At 56.2% G+C, this 22,999-nt stretch overlaps 3 protein-coding genes and 1 pseudogene across 4 annotated transcripts; all 4 read right to left on the bottom strand.

Moving 5' to 3' along the window:
- Window positions 1-1,397: 1,397 nt before the first annotated feature.
- Window positions 1,398-5,171, bottom strand: LOC103539315 (membrane primary amine oxidase). Its single transcript, XM_008505809.2, has 4 exons — window positions 3,538-5,171; window positions 3,164-3,449; window positions 2,363-2,492; window positions 1,398-2,231 (listed from the first exon to the last, which is right to left on the bottom strand). The coding sequence occupies exons 1-4, from the start codon at window positions 5,105-5,107 to the stop codon at window positions 1,935-1,937; spliced, it is 2,283 nt and encodes a 760-aa protein (XP_008504031.2). The 5' UTR covers window positions 5,108-5,171; the 3' UTR covers window positions 1,398-1,934.
- Window positions 5,172-6,188: 1,017 nt separating this feature from the next.
- On the bottom strand, window positions 6,189-9,678 carry LOC103539314 (membrane primary amine oxidase). The gene is made up of 4 exons (XM_008505808.2): window positions 8,109-9,678; window positions 7,259-7,544; window positions 7,011-7,140; window positions 6,189-6,519 (listed from the first exon to the last, which is right to left on the bottom strand). Exons 1-4 carry the CDS (start codon window positions 9,676-9,678, stop codon window positions 6,235-6,237), a joined length of 2,271 nt encoding a protein of 756 aa, XP_008504030.2. The 3' UTR covers window positions 6,189-6,234.
- Window positions 9,679-10,867: 1,189 nt separating this feature from the next.
- Window positions 10,868-12,504, bottom strand: LOC103539313 (annotated as a pseudogene).
- A 4,104-nt stretch (window positions 12,505-16,608) lies between these two features.
- On the bottom strand, window positions 16,609-22,939 carry PSME3 (proteasome activator subunit 3). Of its 2 annotated transcripts, none has more exons than XM_030465822.1 (11): window positions 22,826-22,891; window positions 22,234-22,266; window positions 21,988-22,050; window positions 21,401-21,505; window positions 21,044-21,092; window positions 20,396-20,508; window positions 19,410-19,478; window positions 19,106-19,173; window positions 18,898-18,952; window positions 18,636-18,722; window positions 16,609-18,263 (listed from the first exon to the last, which is right to left on the bottom strand). In XM_030465822.1, the coding sequence occupies exons 1-11, from the start codon at window positions 22,853-22,855 to the stop codon at window positions 18,183-18,185; spliced, it is 753 nt and encodes a 250-aa protein (XP_030321682.1). In that variant the 5' UTR covers window positions 22,856-22,891; the 3' UTR covers window positions 16,609-18,182. The 2 variants fall into 2 exon arrangements, with proteins under 2 accessions (XP_030321682.1, XP_030321681.1); XM_030465821.1 differs by having other exon boundaries at window positions 16,751-18,263; window positions 22,814-22,939.
- Window positions 22,940-22,999: the final 60 nt, after the last annotated feature.

Below are 22,999 nucleotides of genomic sequence, written 5' to 3'. Positions count from 1 at the left end.
CAGACTTGGCTTCTGCATCAAAAATAGTTTGAACCAGTCAGCAATAAATTCTCCCCAAGAGATTGCACAGCAGAAAACGGGGGCAAAAGGTGCTGGGGGGTTGGAGATAAATGCACTCCAGTAACCTTGGAAAAAAGTCACCACAGGAAAACTGGGGCCACAGCAGGGAGAGGCTGGGAAAAAGAACAGGAGAAGGAGCATGGGTCGGGAGCAGCCACCTCCTCCATCCCAGCACAGCTTGGGAGTGAGCATGGAGCATTGCTGGTGGAATTGTGCTGCCAGTGGAGTGTCCCAGGCCAGTGTCCCCTGCGTGGTGGCCAGGCTGCAGTGTGGCACTGGGACCAGCCAGAACTGGTGACCATGGGGTTTGGCATCCTGGCCTCTTTGGCCACCTGCACTGGGAGCACCGTGATGGGCTCCGGCTCATCCTCAGCTGGAGTGGCTTTCCCAGGGGAGGAATGGGGCCAGGCTGGGGGTGCTTTTACTTCAGCACTACACACAACGAGACCAGGGATGAGCTGGCAGCACAGGAGCTGTTTGCCTTCCAAGGGAAGTGTCTGGCTCTGGGACATGGTGTCCCTGTGATTCCTGAGGCACTGGATGCAGGAGGAGATGCAGGGCATGGGGTGCTGTAACGTGATGTGCTGCACACAGTGCCAAGGTTTCATCCAGAAAGTTCCCAGCCTGCTGCAAGGTCTGGAGCTGGGCAGAGAGCCTGTAACTGCCAGCATGGGAGCATGGCTGCACTCACCTGTGTCAGCACACGGGCAGAGTCCAGGAGCACTTGCAAACATGAGGGCACACAGCAGCAGGCAAGGACCCAGCTGGCTGCAACCTTCCCTCACAGGGAGGGAGCTGCCTGCTCCCCCCACAACCCAGGGGGTGTCCCTAGGGCATGACCCCCACTCTCACCCCAAGGGACCCAGGGACCACTGCAGCTCACCCACTGAACTGCCCAACATCCCTTCCCCTCCACTGCAGCGAGCCCAGGGGCCAAGGCTGGGCCATGAGGCTGGAGCTGAACTGGCCCTGCTGAGCCCCTCAGTGTCCCCAGCCCAGGTGGGCTCTGGAGGCTGTGGGGTCCAGCTGGGCTGTGCATGCAGCCAGGGTGCAGGAGCACGGGTCCCCATGCTGGCGGGGGCTGAGCAGCAGCCAAGGACAGCTCTGTACAGGAGTTACACATTAACTGCCTTGTTTGTGCCATATTCCCCAACAGGAGCCTCCTGCCAGCACCCAGGGTCCAAGAGCACAGTTGGTGCATGCTTGTGCAGCCCTGTTGGGTGCAGTACTGGACACCCCCCAAACACCAAGGGCTGAGATGGGACTGAGCTTTCTGGGTCACCAGCACCACCCATGCTGGGGCTCTGGCCAAAGCAGCACCAGTGAGCTACACGACAGTTTGCTTAAAAAAAAACCCACACTGGGTTGTGTTTATTGGGGAGGGTGGACATGGGGCAGCCCAGCCCAGGGACTGCCCATCTTGCAGCTCTGCAGGGTGCTCCTCATGTTGTCCCTGTCCCCAGAGCCTGGCACCATCACGTCAGGCAGAGCACAGCATTGCTATGGGGCTGGGTGGATGTTTTGGGCATCCTGGAGCTGTTGGTCACCGTGGCCCCTGCTCCAGCCACCCTGGGCACAAGCTGGGTGTGGAGCATGGCTCCAAGGGGAGCTGTGGCTGTGTGCAGCCCTGGTCAGCACCATCACCCCACGTGCACCCACCTACCTTGGGGGAGCAGCAGGAGCTATGGTGCCAGAGAAGGAGAGTGGCTGTGGGCACCCATAGCCCTTTGGGTGCCCTCTGGGATCAAGGCTCCAGAAGTCACTCCCAGGGTCTGTTTTCGAGAGGCTTTGAGTCTCTCAGAGCCAGAGCCCCTCAGCTGTCCCCCAGGCCACCTGTACCAGTGGGGATGGGGACAACAGCAGCCCCATCCCCATCAGAGCCTGTTGGGTGGTAGGGCCAGGCTGAGGTTGAGGAAGCCCCCGTAGTGGAAGGGGGGCTGGAGGGGGGCACAGGCAGGGTGTGGGCAGGCCAGCCTGTTGGTGCTGCACACACCCAGGTCCTGCTCCCTGCTGAAGTAGATGCTGTCAGGTGAGTCCACTGAGGGGTCCTCATCGAAGTAGTTGTAGGGCCTCAGGAAAAATCCAACACCATTCCCCACGGTCACCGTGTTGGGGACATCTTCAGCATGGGGGATGTGCAGGAACCCCACAGAGATCCAGGCAACCAGGTCCTGGGCAGAAGGTGAGATGGGTGTCTGTCAGGGCCCCTCCAGCCCTGGCCAGAGGTGTCACCCATTCCATGGCTGAACGGGACAGCACCCATGGTGCTTGGCTCCCCTCTGCCCAGAGGACCCCCACTCACCTCATTGGTGATGGTCTCATTGTTGATGAAGTCAGCAAAGGCAACAGTGGGTGTCCAGGGGTCGTTCTGGTTGTAGATGCTGGTGCTGGTGGGCTCCTCCTCTTTTCTCCGGGTGACAGCCAGCTGGTACCTGCCAGAACGGGGAGCAGAGGGACTTGTCCCCACTGGATTGGGGGACACACAGCATGGCACCCTAGGGACACCCACACACAGGGCTGGATGCCCAGGGACACCCAGGACACTCTGTCCAGGGCTAGGGAGTGAGAGGGCTGGCAGGGACCAGTCTGACATGACAGCCAGCAGCTCCAGTGCCTCGGTACATTCAGCATGGCTGGAAACACAACCCCATTCAGGCAGAGTCACTGCTGCTCCTGCCCAGCACTCACTTCAGCCACAGCCAGTTTTAGCTCCTATGGAATGTGAGCTGTCAAATTTCACCCTGGCACTGAGCCAGCTCCGTGCTAACCCCGAGCATTTTCCTAAAGACATTCTGTCCTACATTAAAATGTCAAGACCTGGGGATGTCAGAGCTTCCTGTGGGAGCTCATCCTACAGCCTGATTATCCTGGCAGGGAAAAACACATCTGATTGCTCCAAATTAATCTTATCCGCTTGTGAACTACTACAAACAGATGCCATTGAACAACTTTTCGAGGGATTTTCAGAGCAAAAAGATTATGCATGTTCACTGTTTGGCCCATCCCTGCAGCCTGGAACAGCCCTGCTGGGCACCAGCAGCTCCCTGTCCTTGGAGAGGCAGGGCTGGAGGAAGGGACACACGCTGAGCACCCCGGCACCCACCTGCCCCAGCTGATGGCCCTCTCCATGGGGCTGCTGGTGGGCAGATGCTCCCCAGACAAGCTGGTGATCTGGATCCTGTAGCTGCGTGGGTGCCCCCACTTGTTGGTCTTGGGGCTGGCGAAGGAGAGGTAGCGGGGCAGGGGGGCTTTGAGCAGGAATGCAGCCTCATCCTCCTTTTCCAGCCTCTCCCTGCGGAGGTACGGCCGCTCGATGGTGTTCTGCAGGCTCCAGGGGGCTTTCACAAGCTCGTACTCCATGTCCTGGGTCTCCACAGAGTTCAGCTGCCCTGTGAAACAGAAAGGAAAACACTTTTGGAGCTCTGCGCCTCAGGCAGATGGCAAACTGTGGACATACACACAATCACCTGGACCTACCATCAACATCCAGGTCCACCTTGTAGTGGATGTGGTGGAGATGCATCGTCCCCAGTGTGTGCATCCCAACCCTGTTGCCGTAGTTTGTGCCTCGGCCGTGGAGGAAGGAAGAGCTGATGTAGCCTGTGGCATGCACCCGGACCTCCACAGCCCCACTGGCGTGGAACATGAAGTCCCAGATGTAGTCATAGTTGAGGAGAGTGGAGATGGTACGGATGACCAGAGTGTTTTTCCGCAGCCCACCGTAGTACAGGGACTGCGAGTCAGAGAAGTGGCGCCGCAGAGGGAGAGCAGCATCATGCTCAAAAATGCAGAGGGAGTTTTGGTTGGTTTTGGGGGTCTCTGACTCTGCCAGGTAGTGCCGGTCCACGTAGGTTGCAGTGTAGGGACAGTCGAGGCCACGGACAAGCTCGTAGGCAAACCTGCCAATGCCAAAGCTCCCATCCAGGTACCGGGTGGACATGCCCCCGGGGCAGTTGGAGCCATACAGGGCTAAGGCTTCCTGGAGACTCAGCTCGTAGACAATCCTCTCCCCGCGGTACCTGATGTCAAAGAGGCGAGGGCCAGAGTTGGGGTTCATGCCAAAGGCAATGCTCCAGCCCTGGAAGGTGACACGGTTGTCCTGCACACGGTAGCGGGGACCCTGGGGCTCGTACTGCAGCGGCTCCATGGAGCCCGGTGGGTGCCGGGGTCTCATTGAGCCCAGCACCCCCTCAGCTGGGGGCTTCTCAATCCTGATGACCTCCAGCAAGTTGTCCACAAACGCCTTCTCTAGATCCCCCATGCTGGCAAAGTACCGGCCATTGTAGAAGACTTTGTGAAGCTGCCAACGGGAGACGTGGAGGTCCCTGTGCTCCACCAGCACCTCCAGCCCCACCGGTGAGAGGTAATAGCCAGTGCCAGCCACGTTGTGGAAGAGGACAAACCAGGTGGCACGGTCACCAGACCTAAAGCCCCGCGGCGCCGTGGTGAGGATGGCAAGGTCAGTCCCATCAGACTCACAGCACGCAGTGAGGAATCGCGGTGCCTTCCTCAGCTCCTGCTGGATGAGGGTGTTGATATCCGAGTACTCCTTGGCAGTGACAGGTCTGCGGTGGTACGGCACCTTCCCCCCGTACTTCTGCACCGTCACGTCCCGGTGATACGTTGGCGTCGGCAGCGGCCCCACCACGTACTCGGTGATGTTGGGGTTCGGCTGGTTCCCAAAGTACAGCACAGCCAAGGCCTCCCGGGCGGGACGAGCCCCTCCCTCATCCAGGAACCGCAGCACCTCAGCCTTGGGGGGGATCTGGACGTCGATGGAGGCGATGCAGCTCTCGGAGGGCTTTGCAAGCGAGGCGTCGACCAGCTGCACCCCGAGGTGTCCCTGCAGGTACCGCACCACTTGCACCATCTCCTCGGGGGTCAGGTCGGCAAAGATCAGGCTCTGGCTGTCACCGGTGTCCTGCTGCTCTGGGGGCTGGTGCTGGCAGGGGCTGGGGGCCCTTCCTCTGGTCAGCAGCACACAGACTAAGGCAAATATTGTGGCTAAAGCCAGAACGAGGAGGATGAGCACCGTTTTCACGTTCATGGCTGCTGAGGCACTGGGAGCTCCCACACTCGGTCAGGGCTGGTTCCCAGCTGCAGAATCCTCCCAGCAATCCCCTGACAGAAAGGGCTGGCTTTGGTTGGGTTTGATTTATATGTTTTTTTTTCACCCGTTTTCTCAACAAGGAATAGCTCGGAGGAGTTTTTGGGGAGGGTGGAGGGGGATGTTCTCAGACAAGCCCAGGATTTGCTGGAAACCATAAAAGGCAACTTAAAGTGGCTCTGCTGCCCCCGGTGGATCAGAATTTTAAGTAAACTTAAACAGATGCTTCTACATCTGGCCTTCCTGATCCTTGGCTATATCCTGGCATGGATGGGGCTGTGAGGGGAGGTCGAGGGTTCCAGATCTCCCCGAGTATCCTGGGAGGAGGCAGTGGCACCGGCCGTGTTGAGCAGCTCCTGCACTCAAGGCTGGAGGAGGGTTCTCATGTGGATCCAGCCACATCGGGCTGTGAGGGGCTGGTTTGGGCAGAAACACCAAGTGGGGACGGGACCCGCCTGCTATAGTCCCCTCCGTCCCCTTCTCTCGTTCCAGGGGGTGCTCTAGAGCTTGCAGCCCGTCGGGTCCTGGCTCTGCCCCAGCCTCACCCCGAGCAGCCACAGAGCTCGGTGCCTCAGTCCTCCCTGGACACCCCCGGGAACCCCATCCCGTCCCTCCGGATGGACCCTCCCTGCTCCTGGAGCCTGGTTGCGGGGCTGGAAACACGGCACAGACCCCGCACCGAGCCCCGGCTGGCTCGGGTGTGAATAGTAAGAACGAGACACTCAAGAGGGCGCTGGATCGGAACCGTTTTCACTTTTATAACCCGAGACAGGCACTACACAACGCTTGCTTCTACAACAGAGGAAGGGGGTTTTCTCCTCGCTTTCCTCCTGCAACAGACGCAAATTCAGCAATGAACAGAGAGAACACAGACTCCCTCCCATCTGCCATCATGCCAGGGAGATGATGCTTCCCTTTTAAACAGCACTAATACAAAAGCAATGATAAAAAGTGAAGCCATTGCACACCTGGAAACTGAGACAACTTCCCTAAAAATACCTGAAAATCTGAGACAGAACAGTCAACCTGGTGCCTCTGAATCTGTCTCCTAACATCATCCTGGAGTGTTAGAGCCTGCTCGTATTTTGGAAGCCATCATAGGTGAATGGGGGGAAGTTTGGCAAACAAGAGGCAGTTTTGGGCAGGCATGCCACGGGGTTGATCTCACAGGAGGTGAAGTCCTGCTCGCTGGTGAAGAACACTCCATCATGTGAGTATATGGAGGGGTCCAGGTCATAGTAGTTGTAGGGTCTCAGGAGAAAGCCAACTGAGTTTCCCACGGTCACAGTGTTGGGAATATCCTCAGAGTGTGGGATGTGAAGGAAGCCGGTGGTTATCCAGGCAACCAGATCCTGGGCAGGGAAGAGCCACAAGACTGCAGTTATTTCAGAAGGTGGCAGCCACTGAAATCTGCTCAGGGGCCAGGGAAAGTTACAGGAGAGCAGAGGTGACCTCCACAGGCACCAGCCAGCCTGCATTTCATACATGCCAAGCTCCCCTGGCCTGGGAAAGATCCCCTCCCCGCCATGGCTGCAGACACCCACCCAGCAAAAAGACCCTCTCTGTGACCCCCACCACCAAGCCCTTGCCTCCCAGAGATTTTTTCCTGGCATTTTGCCATCCCTTTTCCATCAAGAGAAACACGTTCCCACTCTGCCTGTTGATCTGTGCCCTCTGAGCAAAACACTCGCAGAGACACAGAAAAGGGGATGCTCGAATCCACTTGTCTCATTCCCCAGGGTTGCTGCTCTCCTGCTGGGCTGTGGGCAGGGCTGGAGTCACCCCAGCATGCAGTGAGGGGTCACTCAGGACCTGGCACAGCTCTGGGGGTCCCCCTGCTCACCTCATTGGTGATGGTCTCATTGTTGATGAAGTCAGCGAAGGCAACAGTGGGAGTCCAGGGGTCATTCTGGTTGTAGATGCTGGTGCTGGTGGGCTCCTTCTCCTTCCTCCGGGTGACAGCCAGCTGGTACCTGAGGATAAGAAAAGAGTTGGGAGCAGCACTCAGAGGCAGGGCAAGACTAAGCCAGCTCCTCAGAGAAGCTTGGGGGCATCTCCAAGAATCTGCCATCCCTGTCAGAACGTCCTGACCTTGCCCAGCTGATGGCCTTCTCCATGGAGCTGGCTTCAGGGACATGGTCCCCTGCAAAACTGGTGATCTGGATCCTGTAACCACGCTGGTGACCCCACTTGTTTTTGCTGTTGGCTGCAAAGTAGATGTATCTGGGCATCTTTGACTGGAGCCGGAAGGCAGCCTGGTCCTCTGTGTCCAGGACTTTCTTGGTGAGTCGTGGGCGCTCTATCTGCTGCTCCATGCTCCAGGGTGCCCTTGTCATCTCAAATGCCATGTCGTGGGCAACCAGGGAGTTTTTAACCCCTGTGAAGCAAAAGGAAGTCACTAAGGAGCATCTCTGCAGCCCATTGCTCCACATGAACATCACTGCAGCCAGACCTCACTTCCAGAGCACAGGGCTTGAGCACCGGCTCCTGCCCATGAGCAGTTGGCAGCAGGATGGCACACTGTGTACATTAACCTACGGCTCTACAAGTGTACCTGTCTGAGCCAGGCAGCACCATGCCATGGCAGACACCACTATCCATGGGGAAAAGAGGGGAGCAGGAGAACAGGTTTGTTTCCTCATGCAAGCACAGTCTAATTAAATCAAGCACCCCATGGCCCAGACGCTGAGCTTGCTCTCATCAGCATCAGCATTTGCACAGCCCTTGGAAGGGCCCCAGCTCTGAGCACATTTGCACATCACAGAGCTGGAGCTGTGCTCTCACAAAGGAGAGTCATGAGCCAGAGGCTTGAAGAAAGGACAGGGGCACAAGGCATGGCAAATCTGTGGAAATTACAGCGCAGAGGAAAAAACCCCAAATGTCAAATCCTGTCTAAAACTACTCAGAGAGGGCACAAAGGAGAGACCAGACCCAGACCTACCTCCCACATCCAGGTCCACTTTGTAGTTGACAGAATGGGTGCGTATCATACCCAGCGTGTGCTCCCAAACCCTATTGCCATATCTCAGACCATCCCCGTGGAGAAAGGATGAACTTGGGTAGCCTGTGGCCTGGACCTTGCCTTCGATGGCTCCGCTCTGGTAGAAGATGAAGTCCCACACGTAGTCGTAGTTGCCCACAGTGGCGATGGACCGAACCACCAGAGCAGAGTTGACCAGCCCCCCGTAGTAGAGAGACTGCAAGTTGGAGTAGTGGCGCCTCAGGGGGGAGCCCAGGTTCTGCTCAAAGATGCAGAGAGCGTTTTTACTAACTCTGGGGAGCTGGGAATGAGCCAGGTAGTGGACATCCAGGTAGGTCGCTGAATAGGGGCAGTCGACGCCTCGCACCAAGGGGGAGGTATAGCGCCCGATGCCGAAGCTCCCGTCCATGTACCTGGTGGACATCCCCCCAGGGCAGTTGGAGCCGTACACTGACAGCGCCTCTTGGACGCTGATCTCATAGGCCACCCTCTCCCCCTTGTGTCGGATGTCAAAGAGGCGCAGGCCCCTGCTCCCGCTCATCCCAAAGGCAAAGCTCCAGGCCTGGAAGAGGACGTGGTTGTTCCGGACGCTGTAGCGGGGTCCCTGGGGCTCGTACTGCAAAGGGAACAGGGCGGCTGGCGGCGCTCGGGGCTTCATGGAGGAGAACTCCCCGTCCTGAGGCACTTTCCTCACCTTCTCCACCCTGATGCGACCCTGCACGTAGGCGCTCTCCAGCTGAGCCATGTCCCTGTAGTACTGCCCGTTGTAGAAGACCCTGCTCACCGCCCACTGGGAGATGTCCAGGCTGCTGTGGTCCACCAGCACCTCCAGCCCCACCGGGTGCACAAAGAACCCGCTGACGTTCTGAAACACGATGAACCAGGACTTACGGTCTCCAGAGTGGAACCCATGAGGGGCTGTGGTTTGAAAGGCCACATTGGTGCCATCATACTCAAACACTTCTTTCAGGAAGGTCGGGGCTGCAGCAAATGCCATCGTCTTTAGGAACACTTCAAGCTGCTCATACTCACTGCCCAGCATGGGTCTGCGGTGGTACGGCACCTTCCCCCCGTACTTCTGCACCGTCACGTCCCGGTGATACGTTGGCGTCGGCAGCGGCCCCACCACGTACTCGGTGACGTTGGGGTCCAGCTGGTTCCCAAAGTACAGCACAGCCAAGGCCTCCCGGGCGGGACGAGCCCCCCCCTCATCCAGGAACCGCAGCACCTCAGCCTTGGGGGGGATCTGGACGTCGACAGAGGCAATGCAGCTCTCAGAGGGCTTTGCAAGCGAGGCGTCGACCAGCTGCACCCCGAGGTGTCCCTGCAGGTACCGCACCACTTGCACCATCTCCTCGGGGGTCAGGTCGGCAAAGATCAGGCTCTGGCTCGTGGATCCCATCTTCTCCACAATGTGGGGCCGGGAGTCACAGCTGGGTGATTGCCTGCCCCGGCTCAGCAGCATGCAGGACAGAATGAAGATGATCACCGCAGCTCCGGTCAGGAGAATGTAGGGAAGTTTGGGGTTCATCTCTCCGAGTGCAGAGACAGCGTGTGGGCTTTGGCTGCAGCATCCAGAATCTGTCCCTCACCTACAGACCCAGCTCTTAACTTATTCGTTGACTGTGGGCGTAAAGGCGTCGCTTGCAAGGTGGGGAGGGAGCCTGGAGCATCCGTGGGACTCCCAGAGCAGAGGACAGGTCCCAGCCAGCTCAGCCTGTTTCCTCCCCACCCCAGACACCCCAAGGAAGGCAGATGGGGAAGATGATGCCTGACTCACTCCCCAGACTCCCGATGGGTTTCTCTGCTGCAGGGTGGCACCAGGAAGAGCCCAGGCCTCGGTCTACCCCAGGGCCCTTTGTGTTCCCCATCCCATTTCCCGAGCAGGGGAGGCTCAGCCAGCCCCGGTGCCTCAGGAGTAGCCTTTCACCAGGAGAGCCTTTCACCAGGATTCCTTGGCATCCCCATATACAGTTCTCCCTGTCGCCATTCTCCACCACATCTGAGTCCCTCCCACCCCTGAGGGAAGGGACCTGGTGGCTCCAGCCCGGCTCCGGCTGTGGGCAGGCTGGCCAAGAGGGAGGAAGCTCCGTGCTGAGAACAGAGCCAAACCCCTGGCAGCACCTGGAGCGGCTGCACTGGGAGGAGCAGAGGCTGCAGGATGACACTGAGCCGCTGGACCTGCTCTGAAACCCAAATAACCCTCTGCAGGATCTGGCACCAAAACCTGTGACCGCACAGGAGCAAGGGAATTCACTGGCTCACTGCAGCAGCTTTGCAGCCCGGGACTCAGGACTCAGCTGAGAAGTTTCCTGAAAAGAGAAATGGGGACAGAGCTGCACAAGCTCAGCCCTACAGAGCACCGGTCCAGCCACTCTGCTTTGTGAGGACAGACAAAATGTGAAAAGGATTTTCCTAAGCTACAAGGAGCACCAAGAGCAGCACCAAGAGCAGACTTGACACCTCCAGCCCCACAGACAGGGCTGCGTCTCCCCGTCTGCCTGTGCCAGCAGCACACCGTGCCAGCCAGGCGGCCTCAAGGAAACACAAACATTTCTCTGCTGCTACTTTTCATACTTTCCTGAGGTTGAGACAATCCACACTGTTTTCACCTCTACAACCTTGACAGACTCTTTTATACAGCGGAAAAAAATTTTGCAATAAAAGAAGAGGTTAGGGGGGTGAAAAAGCCAATGTCAAGTTATTAGGGATACTACACACTAAGAGGCAATCCCCCCGAAGCCCTGGGGTTTGTCAGCACAGCAGACATTAAAGGAATACTCAGACCTACCTCCCACATCCAGGTCCACTTTGTAGTTGACAGAATGGGTGTGCACTGTACCCAGCGTGTGCTCCCAAACCTTATTGCCATATCTCAGACCATCCCCGTGGAGAAAGGATGAACTTGGGTAGCCTGTGGCCTGGACCTTGCCTTCGATGGCTCCGCTCTGGTAGAAGATGAAGTCCCACACGTAGTCGTAGTTGCCCACAGTGGCGATGGACCGAACCACCAGAGCAGAGTTGACCAGCCCCCCGTAGTAGAGAGACTGCAAGTTGGAGTAGTGGCGCCTCAGGGGGAGCCCAGGTTCTGCTCAAAGATGCAGAGAGCGTTTTTACTAACTCTGGGGAGCTGGGAATGAGCCAGGTAGTGGACATCCAGGTAGGTCGCTGAATAGGGGCAGTCGACGCCTCGCACCAAGGGGGAGGTATAGCGCCCGATGCCGAAGCTCCCGTCCATGTACCTGGTGGACATCCCCCCAGGGCAGTTGGAGCCGTACACTGACAGCGCCTCTTGGACGCTGATCTCATAGGCCACCCTCTCCCCCTTGTGTCGGATGTCAAAGAGGCGCAGGCCCCTGCTCCCGCTCATCCCAAAGGCAAAGCTCCAGGCCTGGAAGAGGACGTGGTTGTTCCGGACGCTGTAGCGGGGTCCCTGGGGCTCGTACTGCAAAGGGAACAGGGCGGCTGGCGGCGCTCGGGGCTTCATGGAGGAGAACTCCCCGTCCTGAGGCACTTTCCTCACCTTCTCCACCCTGATGCGACCCTGCACGTAGGCGCTCTCCAGCTGAGCCATGTCCCTGTAGTACTGCCCGTTGTAGAAGACCCTGCTCACCGCCCACTGGGAGATGTCCAGGCTGCTGTGGTCCACCAGCACCTCCAGCCCCACCGGGTGCACAAAGAACCCGCTGACGTTCTGAAACAGAACGAACCAGGTGACCCGATCTCCAGACTGGAATCCACGGGGAGCTGCTGACAGGGCGGCTAGGCTGGCTCCATCATACTCCATGACCTGGAGCATGAACGATGGAGCTGCAGGGAACACTTGGCTTTTTAAAAACCCACCAATCTGTCTGTACTCGGCAGCCAGCGTCGGCCTGCGGTGGTACGGCACCTTCCCCCCGTACTTCTGCACCGTCACATCCCGGTGATACGTTGGCGTCGGCAGCGGCCCCACCACGTACTCGGTGACGTTGGGGTCCAGCTGGTTCCCAAAGTACAGCACAGCCAAGGCCTCCCGGGCGGGACGAGCCCCCCCCTCATCCAGGAACCGCAGCACCTCAGCCTTGGGGGGGATCTGGACGTCGATGGAGGCGATGCAGCTCTCGGAGGGCTTTGCACGCGAGGCGTCGACCAGCTGCACCCCAAGGTGTCCCTGCAGGTACCGCACCACTTGCACCATCTCCTCGGGGGTCAGGTCGGCAAAGATCAGGCTCTGGCTGTCACCGGTGTCCTGCTGCTCTGGGGGCTGGTGCTGGCAGGGGCTGGGGGCCCTTCCTCTGGTCAGCAGCACACAGACTAAGGCAAATATTGTGGCTAAAGCCAGAACGAGGAGGATGAGCACCGTTTTCACATTCATGGCTGCTGGTCCTGGGGCGTTCACAGCAGCGTAGAGAGCAGGGTTTGTAGCTGCTGCCTCTGCTCCGTCAGTTTATGCTGCACTGGATGAATTAACAGAGAAAGTACAAAAGACTGGGAGAGGCTAGGGGAGGAGATCTGAAATTTGTGGTGACCAGAAAGGGCAGATCTCTCTCTGTCCTCCTCCACCAGAAGTGCCCTGAAAGAACCAGTGGAGATGCAGGGTCAGTGACTCAGACAAGTTTCACATGATTCTGTTACTTTTCCATCCAACCTGGCATCCTGAGGCTGCCTGTAAAAACGGAGATCCTGCAGTCATCCTGAGGTGGCTGGGACCATGATGAAGCTCTGACAGGGTGGGAATTGTTGCCCCACTGTAGAATTTCAGCTCTTTGCAACTTACTGAATTTCCTTGTTTATCAGGCTGTTTCCTTGTAAATATTCTCCCTGGCAGCATGATTCCAAAGCTTGGAGTTATTTTTTTTATTTTATTTTTTTAAATCTTCCACACGGCAGCCTTTGCTGAAAACACATTCATCTGTGTAGTTGTAGAAAACCTTTGGCAGGCAGGAAGAGATGCAGTTCAGCATGAGATTCAGGCTCCAACACACTGTTAACACTAGCTCTTAGTTTGCACATCTGAGCAGCTATGGACAAACTAATCCCCAGCGTTCCACTGAAGCAGGGTCATGCAGCTTTTGTCTCTGAGTAAAAGGCAAACTGAAGAGCATCTTCTGAGGAAGTTCCCTCCAGGGCAAAACCACCCTCAACCTCCTCATTCACACAGGCAGCAGATGGCTGTGCTCACCAGCACTGTTGTCCCACCAGCAGCCCAGGCTGAGTACAACCTCCAGGATTTCTGCCCAAGGTTGTGGCCACTGCTCTCTGCCATCCCAAGGTTTCTCTCACAGACCTTGGCAGAATAGGGGGGACAGACAACGGGACTTGGGGCTCTGTCTTGCCACGTGGTGGATGCTCAGGGTATGCCAGATCCAGTGCTTTAGCTACAATCCCCGTCTGTCTCTGAGCTGGTGCTGGGAAGCAAAAGGCATCCAAGAGAACCAGGGCTGGAGAATCAACCCAACATTTCCACTCCTCCTGCCAGCCTCACCTCACCTCACCCTGGCCTTCCCATCCTCCTCCCATCAGAGCTTCCCAGTGGGACACAGTCCCCCCCAGCATCAGCACTGCCTCCAGCTCTTCCTCTGCAGCAGGTCCTGCCCTGCTGTCCTTGGCTATCATCACCAGACACCACACTGGCAGGCAGAAGGCCACGTTGCCATCAACACGCTCCATTATCCTCACCACTGTGGGCAGCCTCAGCCTTCTCCAGTCAGGGCCATGCATGTCCCATCCGTGCCAGCACGTGTCACGTCTGCCTCACTGCCCCTTGTGCCAGCAGAGCCTCAACAGCCAGTTTGTGCACTGCTGTGCTCAGGCTGTGGAATGGACATAAGGCATGGGGAGAGAGATGAGAAGAAGCCTTGGTGACACAGGAGGCTGCAGTTCCCTGCACGTTGGCTTTCAGTTGGCCTCCAGAACTGAGTGCCTCTGAGCAGCCCCAAACCAAGCAAAGCAGCACTGCCTTCCAAGTCAGTCCTGCAGCCCATGGAGTCACCAAGGCTTCAAGGATTACTGGGGTGAGGCTTGAAGCAAGAATCCCTTTGAGGTGGAAGCCTGGAACACAGAATCTGCTCCACTCAGAGCAGAAGCACAATTGCCCAGTCCAGGAGCAGATCCAGGTCATTCCTCCTGCTGCCCAGAGATCCAAGAGGCCTCTGCTGCAACACAAACCTATGAGTGCTACATGAGCACAGTGCTCACATGGGCATCTCCTTAAAGAAGAACAAGAAGAGCAGATGCTCTTTTGATGCAGATGCTCTCAGTTTTGACTTTGCCCCTTGGTTTTTGCATCCCAAGTCCCTAAAAGTCAAGGCACAGGCTGCAATTACAGATGGTCATTTTCTGAGCAGCATAGCAGTGGTTGAAGAGAACTGGACAAACTCCACGGGCCTTGCTGCCCCACAAATCACAACCCAACCCTATACTGTGCCTGGGAGATGTCTGAAAATAAAGTGTGGGAACACTCCTAGTCCTGTGCATGTTGGGTATTTGGAAAAAAACAAAAAAAAAGACAAACCCTAAACCCGTAATGACATCCCCAGGACACAGCAACCCACAGCACACACCCCAGGGCTGAAGGATACAAATGACACAGAGAAAGCTCTGCCCCACTACAGGACACGTTGACCACCGGGTTAATTAAGTGTCCATTTCTGCTGCACTTTTCAGGATGAGGACTTTTAAAGCCTATTACAAGCCACACAAGAATCAGCTTGCACGTTCTGGGAGCTCTGCTTCAGAATGAACAGAACAGCCCTAAACCCATCTCCATCTTGCAGCAGAAATTTCAGGAAGCAGAAATTTCAGGAAGTAATTAACTGACTGTAAAGCCTGTAAAACCTGTGTCAATACTGCAGCAACAGAAAGTGATCAGGGATCTTTAGGGGACACACATCTCACCAAATTGCTTTTGCACCCTCTCCAAAAGAAGAACAAACCAACTTAAATCTAACCTAGAATTTAAAAAATTACATGTTCCACTAACAGCAACACAACTTGTTTATGACCTGTTTGGTGCACACACCTCTGCCCACAGCTCAGCTCCCCAGCCCCATCAGCCCATCTCTGTCCCACTGCTCACGTGGAGAATCCACATCCTACCCGTGTTTACTTTGGCTTCTTGGCTGCTTTTAGGTACTGCCCATCAGTATATCCTATATTTACTAAATTGCTCAGGTCACCCCCAACAAAGCAAGGAAGAGAGGAGTGTGCTGGTTTTAGCTTACACAGAAAGGTAGAGGTGGCAAAAAATAGTCTCTGAAATTTATAAAAACCAAACCTAGAGACAGACAACTTTTGGGTCATGGAAACTCAGAGTCAGTGACTGCCAGACAGCTGGGTAAAGAGCATGGTACAGAAATCTTGCCAACCCTCCTGACACAGGCAGGTCAGAAGCACACTTCAAGCAGACCTCAGGCTCTGGAAAACTCCCACTCCCATTCCTCATCTCACAGGATCAGTCTGGCGAAACAGAGCAGAGGAACTGCCTGACCCTTGCCTGTTCCAGCTGTGTTTCTGGTGGTGTTTGCATCTTGCACACGGCTGCTGTGCCTTCATTCTGCTCTTGGTTTTAACACTCATTTTGTGCAATCTGGGATGCCTAAAACCTGTGCATTAAAGCCCTGACAACGGCCACGGCTTTACAGGATGGTGGTGGGCACAGACCCCCGGGACCAGGGCTGCTTCTGGCTGCACCAGGAGGAGCCTCTGGGGCTGCATCCCACCGAGCCCTGCAACACATCACAGAACGAACACACCACGGTTTGAGTTGGAAGAGACGTTTAAAGATCATTTAGTTTCAAGCCCCTGCATGGTCCAGATGCCTCGGACCCCAGCAGCCCCTTCCCACCTTCCCGCAGCACTTTCCACCCCGCGGGGAGCGCGGCGGGGCGGGAGCCGGAGGGGACGGAGGTGTCACCGGAGCCCCGGGCCGGGCACGGGCACCATCTAGCGGTACCGGGAAGGGCAGCCGGGCCCGGGGGCTGGCAGGGGCCTCGGGGACAGGATGCTCAAGGGACAGCGTCTGCAGCAGACACGAGAGGAAGCTGAGCAAGCGCCAAGAGGTGTCGGGCAGCCACAAACTCCTTGGGTATCACCCGCACGGAGCAGCACACCCGGGTGACATCCAGGTGCTGGTTCCAGGTCTGCACTGCAGACCCCGGCTGGGCAGAGGCACTGGGGCTGCTATGGCCCAGGCTGTGGGCACCAGGAAACACCACACACATACCTGGTGTCTGTTTTAACTGCAGCCACATGAGGCCCACAACTGGGGCTGAGGTGGGAGAGACCACATGGAACCAAGACCCTGGCACAAGACTGGACACTGGAGCAGAAACACCCTGGAGCAGCTCAGAGCTGCCTAGGAGAGGACAAAGAACACAGGGAGGGAGCAGCTGGGTGTGAGGAAGGAGGAACCAGCCCAGAGATTAACACTGCACAGCCTAGAGCTCGGTATCACACACAAGGGGCTGCCTTAAAAGAATTCCAAGTACCTTATTTTAATTTCTTGACATGGTAAAGGTTTACATACTTTCATCTGGCAGAGAGAGCCAAACAAATTTAAGGGAACCAATACAAAGGAACACAAGGGGAAGTGCTGCTCCCCGACAGCAGCCAGAGCACGGTTGGTTTGTTACTGAATATTTATTAGCGGGAAGACTAAGAGTTGACTTACTACAAACAACAACAGAAGAGTCTAAAGCAAGGGCCAGCAGCCCTCCACACTCTGGGGAGATCCCTGGGAAACCAGCAAGAGACAAGGTGGCTCTTAGGTGTGGAAGCAGGAGGAACAAAAACAAAGTAAAAAAGGAAAAAAAAAAAAAAAAAAAAAAAAAAGGGCAGGGAGGGGGGGGGGAGAAAATTCATTCCATTTGTCACTGTTGTTACAAGGAGGTTAACACAACTATTAAGGCTACTGCACAATAAGAATATATGGGTGTAACAGCAAGACCCAGGAAACAGTGAGGTTCCTGAAACAAATGATTTCATGTTCCCTGAATAGGGGACTTAAGTAGAAATACTATAAATAAGAGAATTCTGGAGCCTGCAGCGTTATGGGCCCACTTGCCACACACAAAAACTGATGCAACACAACCAGTCATTTCCAAAGGGGTTTGTAATGGACCATGAAATGTTCTGGCAGCTTGGAGGAGTCACCAGGCACAGGAGTGTGCCCTCTAGGGGGGAAAAAGACCACCAGGTCTGCAGGGATACTGGGGGGTTGGCAGCCACCCTCACCCCAAGCACCAGTGGGTCTGGGGTGACCACCCTGGGGATTACTGGGATTTCAGGATGGGACCTACAGCCCTCCCTCTCTCAGCTGGGGCAAAAAGCACCTCACCCTGATGGGGCAGTGGGATGTATGGGAGGTAACGTTGGTGTTAGCCAGGAAAGTGGCTCTAATCAAATGGTAAAACAGGAGCAGGAGCCACCTGAGCTCAGGACCAGCCAGGAGAGCACCAGCCCAAGCTCTAGCACCACCTGGTGCTCTGCACAGATCTGACCAGAACTGCCAGGGCAGGCTCTGCAGAGCCAGAAAAGGAGCACAGACAGCCTGGTGGCCCTGGAGCATGGCTGCTGCCACCATCCCAGAGGGGCAGGGTCCCCATCCTTGCAGTTGGTCAGTGCAGAGCACGAGTGGAGAGGGGCAGCTGCACATCCACACCCCCCCAGGCTGGCTTTGCCCCCAACCAAGAGAGCCCAGTCCAGCTTCCAGCCAAGAGATGGGACAGGACAAGGGCTTGGTCTCTAGCATCGTTCCTACTCAGGTAGGACAAAAGGCATGAAGGAATGTTCTTGCCTGGCTGATGCTCTCACTGTAGTAGCTCCCAGGGCACCCCAAAGCACCACAACCTTCTCATTATCAGTTATAGAGGGAGGGAGAGCTCCTGAGACCTGAACAAAACCAATCACAAAACTAGGCAAGAATTTCTTTAGAGTTTAACTAAGAATGCAATACTATTTCCAGCCAGTTTCCCATCTCGATAGTCATGTAACAAACCAAGGCAATGACGGTCTTGAGTTGACTGAACAGTTCTCAAGTTCAAACGTTGACACTTAATAGAGGGTCTCAGCATTGCTGCTCCGAGGCCTCTTGATCTTCTCAATGTTTTTAAGGATCATGTCATGCAAAGTGACCTGTGAAAAGGGAGAACAGGACTTCAGACAAGAAGGGTAAACTCACCCAGGGTTCAGCTTTCACAAGGAGCACTGGCTACAGCAGCAGCACAGCTCACTGTGGCACCCTGCTCAGCCCACGCACACTGAAGATAAGCTGCCAGACTTCACAGAAACCACTGCCTCTGAGCTTCCCACCACTCTGGAAGGAGTATTTTGTGCTAGACTCCTCCTCAGGAGGAAACACCTGCACCTCTACGAGACAGCAGAGCAGCAAGGAGAGAGGATTCCTGCCAGGATGGGGTGTGCTCGTGGGGAGCAGCAGCAGGACCTGCAGGGCTCTCTCTGCTGCTGCACAGGGAGCAACAGGAGCTCCATTTTTTGTTCACTTACATATTGATTCCTCAGCTCTGAAATGATCAGGCGCAGACTGATGTATTCCTTCTCGTCGATCTCCGTCACCGTGCGGCGGTAATCCTCCTGCAGAGCAGACACAGCTCAGCCTCACACCCACTATGCCAAGGCCCTGCCCACGAACCCCCCCTCCCAGCTTGCTGCCCTCCCAAGACCCCCAGTTCAAAAAAGACAGTGACAAAGTGGCAAAAAGATCCCCAGAAAGGAGTAGAATGCAGCACAGCAGTCCCTGCGTACTCACCACATGAGGGTACTTAGCTATTTTGGACACCAACTTTGCTCTTGTGATGTAGTATCTGGTAGGGAAAGGAAGAGACTGAAGGTCAGATAAGTAGCATCACTCCTTCCTTCAGGCCCAAGCTGCCCTTGGAAAGCTGGGGGACATTCCCCAAGCACCTTACTTTTTCCAAAGGGATCCGAAAACCCAAGATCTGATCTTTCATGCCTACCTAGAGATCTGGTCCAGGTAGGATGCTGCCTCACTCTCCACAGTTCGAAGCTCAGCGACTGTTTCCTCCTGCAGGGAAGAAAAGGAAGCCATCAGATTTATGAGACTGCAGCTGGCCTTCCAGGCTTGGAGAGCAATGTCTCAGCAGTGCCACATCAAGCTCAGGTTTGGGTTTTAAAAGCAAAATAGATCCTGAGACTGCAGCTGCTGGATATCAAATGAAAGATTCAGAGGAACCCAGGAGATTCGTGTCCCTGGAGCACAGCTCTCTCCCACAACAGGGTGTAGAGCCAGCAGTGTCTTACCTGAATAGAAACACCAAAGTTGTTTCCATCTTCTATCCTGGGGATGAGAAGCTGCACCCACATTTTCACCTGCAATGGAGAGATCACAACACTGATCAATACCAACACCTCCAGTGAGGGACCTCTCTCAAAAGCTTTACCACAAGACCCTGCCTTTGCCATGCAGTTCATGATAAACTCCTACAGGCCCTTCAATCTCATGCAACACTTCTGAAGAGATCACTTCCCACGTGGCTGGGGTGCCACACCAGCCAGCACAGCTTCCCACTGGAAACTCTCAGGTGGCTGCAACTGTGCAAAAGGAGGGTGAAGAAAAGCCTTAAGAAGCTGGGCCCCTCAGCTCAGGAAGGAGATTGAGGTGCTGAAGCAGGTCCAAAGGAGGCAACTGGGCTGGGGAAGGGACTGGAGCACAGATCCTGTGAGGAGAGGCTGAGGGAGCTGGGGGTGTTGAGGCTGGAGAAGAGGAGGCTCAGGGGAGACCTCATCACTCTCTCCAACTCCCTGAAAGGAGGTTGGAGCCAGGGGGGGGTTGGGCTCTTTTCCCAGGCAACTCTCAGCAAGACAAGAGGGCAGGGTCTCAAGTTGTGCCAGTGGAGGTTTAGGTTGGAGATGAGAAAGAATTTCTTTCTGGAGAGGGTGATCAGGCATTGGAATGGGCTGCCCAGGGAAGGAGTGGATTCTCCGTGTCTGGAGATCTTTCCAAAGAGCCTGGATGTGGCACTGAGTGCCATGGGCTGGGAACTGCAGTGGGAGTGGATCAAGGGTTGGACTTGATGATCTCTGAGGTCCCTTCCAACCCAGCCCATTCTAGCATTCTATGAATGGAGTCAGAGTAACAGACATCCTCCTCCTTCAGGAGATGAACTCCAGAGCTCCCCAGGTGACCACTTCTCCCCACCCATCTCCCAGCCATCTCCAGACACTCTAACATGGACCCTGCCTTTCCCTCCCCTCTGAGCAGCTCTGGCTCCAGAGCCCCTGCTCACCGTGTTACACTTCTCAATTAGCAGCCTGATTTCTGGCTTCACTTTCTCAATGATGTCCACCAGCTGCTGGTTGCTCTTCAGCATCCCGTTGGGCATCACAAACACTTTGGTACCTTTGGGATGGGGAAACAACACCTGGCATCAGCCCAGGTAGGAACAGGGGAGGGATCAGACCGAGCACCCCGTCCCCCACAGTGGGCACTGAGCCAGGGCACAGCTAACAGGAGGGGAAGGACAGAGCCCTGAGGGGACACCAGCAGTGACCTTGAGGGAAGGAGAAAGACAAAACACAGAGCAGAAACAAGAGCTGAGGGAGCTTGAGGATGGGCACAAAAGATCTTCCTGCTGCAGGTGTACAGGCTGCTCCTGCACAGAGCTCTAGCACAGAGCCAGAGGGGGAGCAGCTGCCTGTCAGCAGGCCAGGCTCAAAAGCAAGCACCACTTCTGTCTACCAGAGAAGTCCTAATTATGCTTCTAAGAGGTGTAATCTGACTCCTCCATACAGAAGGTCTGTAGGTCAGGCTCCAAGAGGCTGCAGGAAGAAGCCTGCAGAGCAGCAGCTGCTGTTGGGACAGGGCGAGTGGGGTTCAGGTGATCTCATTCCCCCAAAACTCAGGGCAGTAACAGAAGAGATGTGGGGACTCTTACCCTGAAAGGTCTCTTCACGATCTTCCAGCTTCCTCTTTTTCATATTTGGCTAAAATATACAAAATGTTTTACTCACACACTAGTTGTAACCTGCAACGGGCTCTCAAAGGAAACAAGAAAAACTTTAGAGCCTCTGCTGTGCTCCTGGTTTCTAAGTAATCTCCTACAAAGCCAAGGATGGATGGCAGAGCACAGCAATACCTCCAGCAGACTTCCCAGGCTCAAGAATCCCATCCCTAAAAGCTTTTGGAGAGCCACAGTCTGCTATTCAATGGCAATATCCTAACTCCAGCACAGGGTGAGCCATGCAGTTCTAATTAAGAGAAGCAGGGATGGCAGCCAAGAGAGAAACCTTACCCCATCCAGTCCATCGTGGCTGTTTGTGAGGAGAATTGGGTCAGGCACTGGGAGGTTCATGTCTGAATGGATCTGAGTGAGATCATGAATGTTCAGGATAGGATCCTAGAAAATAAATCAGATTTTTTTATTTATTCAATCATGAACTGAAGAATCCTGCCACATCAAACCCAGCACCAAGACAAAAGGATTCAGGCCTCCCTCTTATCCAACAATGAAATAAGAATGGGTGAAAAAAACATGTTTAACAATAGGGCTGCAACAAGAACTCCCTCCACCCAGGAGCTGCTGCCAGCTCCAGGCTGTGATCAAAGCTATCAGCTGTCTGCAGCACTGAGGCTCTGCAGGACCACGGCCTGGAGCTGCTGAACGTGCAAGGGGAGATAAATGTGGTGCTCACACAAAGAAAACTGGAAAAGGAAGCACCCTGTCCAGAGCTGGCAGCACTCAGACACACATGGGAGTCACCACTGGGCCTGTTGTAATGAGGGAAATGCACAAGGACGTGCACAGGACAAGAGTGACCACGTTCCTTCCCACAGAGAGCTTGGAAATGGGAAAGGAGACAGAGCACGAGGTGTCCTTACCTTGAGGAACCCATCGAGCTCTAAAAGCTTCTTTGGAAAAAAGTTTGCCACCAGATCTTCAGCCTGAGAGAGGAAGAAGAGATAAAATGAGAACACCTGAAACACTGACTGTCCAACGAGAGGACAGGGGGCAGAGCTTGAGTCCAGCACCAGGCTGAGCCACAGGGAAAGGATGAGGAGGCCACGGAACCACGAGCCAGCCCGGAGCCTCCATCGGACACGGGGCCTCGTCCCGGGGTCACTCACCTCGCTTGTGATCCGCTCCCTGAAGGAATCAACCTGGGGAAGGAACACAACAACAATCCGGAGCCGCCCTCCCAGCGCGGGGCCCAGCGGGAGCCGAGCTCTGCGCCCCGCGGCAGCGGAACTCAGCTGGGGCCGGAACGGGGGCGGCTCCGGCCCGGAGAGAACCGCCCGGGAGCTGGAAGAACCGATAAGCACCGAGCAGGAGCTGCCAGGAGCCACAACAGCAGCTCCGCGGCGCGGGCTGCGCTCCAGGAAGCTCCGCAAGCTCCGGGACGGGCCCGGGGCCACGGGAAAGCGGAAAAAAACCGAGCAGCGCCTGCGGGGCACAAAGCGGGACCCGCCGCGCCCGGGCCCGCCCCTGGCCGGAGGCCGCTGCTGGGGTAAGGCCACCGAGCGGCCCCGTCCCGTCCCGTCCCGCCCCGTCCCGCCCCCGCCCTCCCGCGCTGCGGAGCCGGAGCCGGGGGGCAGAGCGGGGCTGCGGGGCCGGGAGGGCCGCGCTACCTCCGGCAGCAGAGAGCGGGCCGGGAGATGGCCGAGGCCGCCCCGCGCCCACCCCGAAGCCCGGCGGGGAGCGGCGCACCTTGAGCTTCACCTCCGGGTCCACCTTGAGCAGCGAGGCCATGGCGGGGCCGGTGCGGGCTCTGCGCTGCCGCCTGCCCCTCCGCCGGCGTCGCCGCCACCGGAAGTGACCTCACGCCCCGCGCCCGCCAATGCCGCGCGCACCCGCCGCCCACGTGACGGCCCCGGCTCCCCCGCGGGCGCACGC

This window comes from Calypte anna, chromosome 27 (assembly GCF_003957555.1).
Source record: "Calypte anna isolate BGI_N300 chromosome 27, bCalAnn1_v1.p, whole genome shotgun sequence".
In the NCBI taxonomy this organism is placed as follows: Eukaryota; Metazoa; Chordata; class Aves; order Apodiformes; family Trochilidae; genus Calypte; species Calypte anna.
Note: the sequence above shows the minus strand (reverse complement) of the source record. Positions and strands in the feature narration are given on the sequence as shown.

Excerpts from the sequence above, each read along its gene's own strand:
- LOC103539315 (XM_008505809.2), bottom strand. The coding sequence starts at position 5,107 with ATGAACGTGAAAACGGTGCTCATCCTCCTCGTTCTGGCTTTAGCCACA. Across the intron at positions 3,450-3,537 it reads GGTGGACCTGGATGTTGATG|GGCAGCTGAACTCTGTGGAG; the intron begins GTAGGTCCAGGT and ends TCTGTTTCACAG. Across the intron at positions 2,232-2,362 it reads ATGAGACCATCACCAATGAG|GACCTGGTTGCCTGGATCTC; the intron begins GTGAGTGGGGGT and ends CCTTCTGCCCAG.
- LOC103539314 (XM_008505808.2), bottom strand. The coding sequence starts at position 9,678 with ATGAACCCCAAACTTCCCTACATTCTCCTGACCGGAGCTGCGGTGATC. Across the intron at positions 7,141-7,258 it reads AAGGCCATCAGCTGGGCAAG|GTACCAGCTGGCTGTCACCC; the intron begins GTCAGGACGTTC and ends TCTTATCCTCAG. Across the intron at positions 6,520-7,010 it reads ATGAGACCATCACCAATGAG|GATCTGGTTGCCTGGATAAC; the intron begins GTGAGCAGGGGG and ends TTCCCTGCCCAG.
- PSME3 (XM_030465821.1), bottom strand. The coding sequence starts at position 22,855 with ATGGCCTCGCTGCTCAAGGTGGACCCGGAGGTGAAGCTCAAG. Across the intron at positions 19,479-20,395 it reads TAATTGAGAAGTGTAACACG|GTGAAAATGTGGGTGCAGCT; the intron begins GTGAGCAGGGGC and ends TCTCCATTGCAG. Across the intron at positions 18,723-18,897 it reads TAGCTAAGTACCCTCATGTG|GAGGATTACCGCCGCACGGT; the intron begins GTGAGTACGCAG and ends TCTGCTCTGCAG.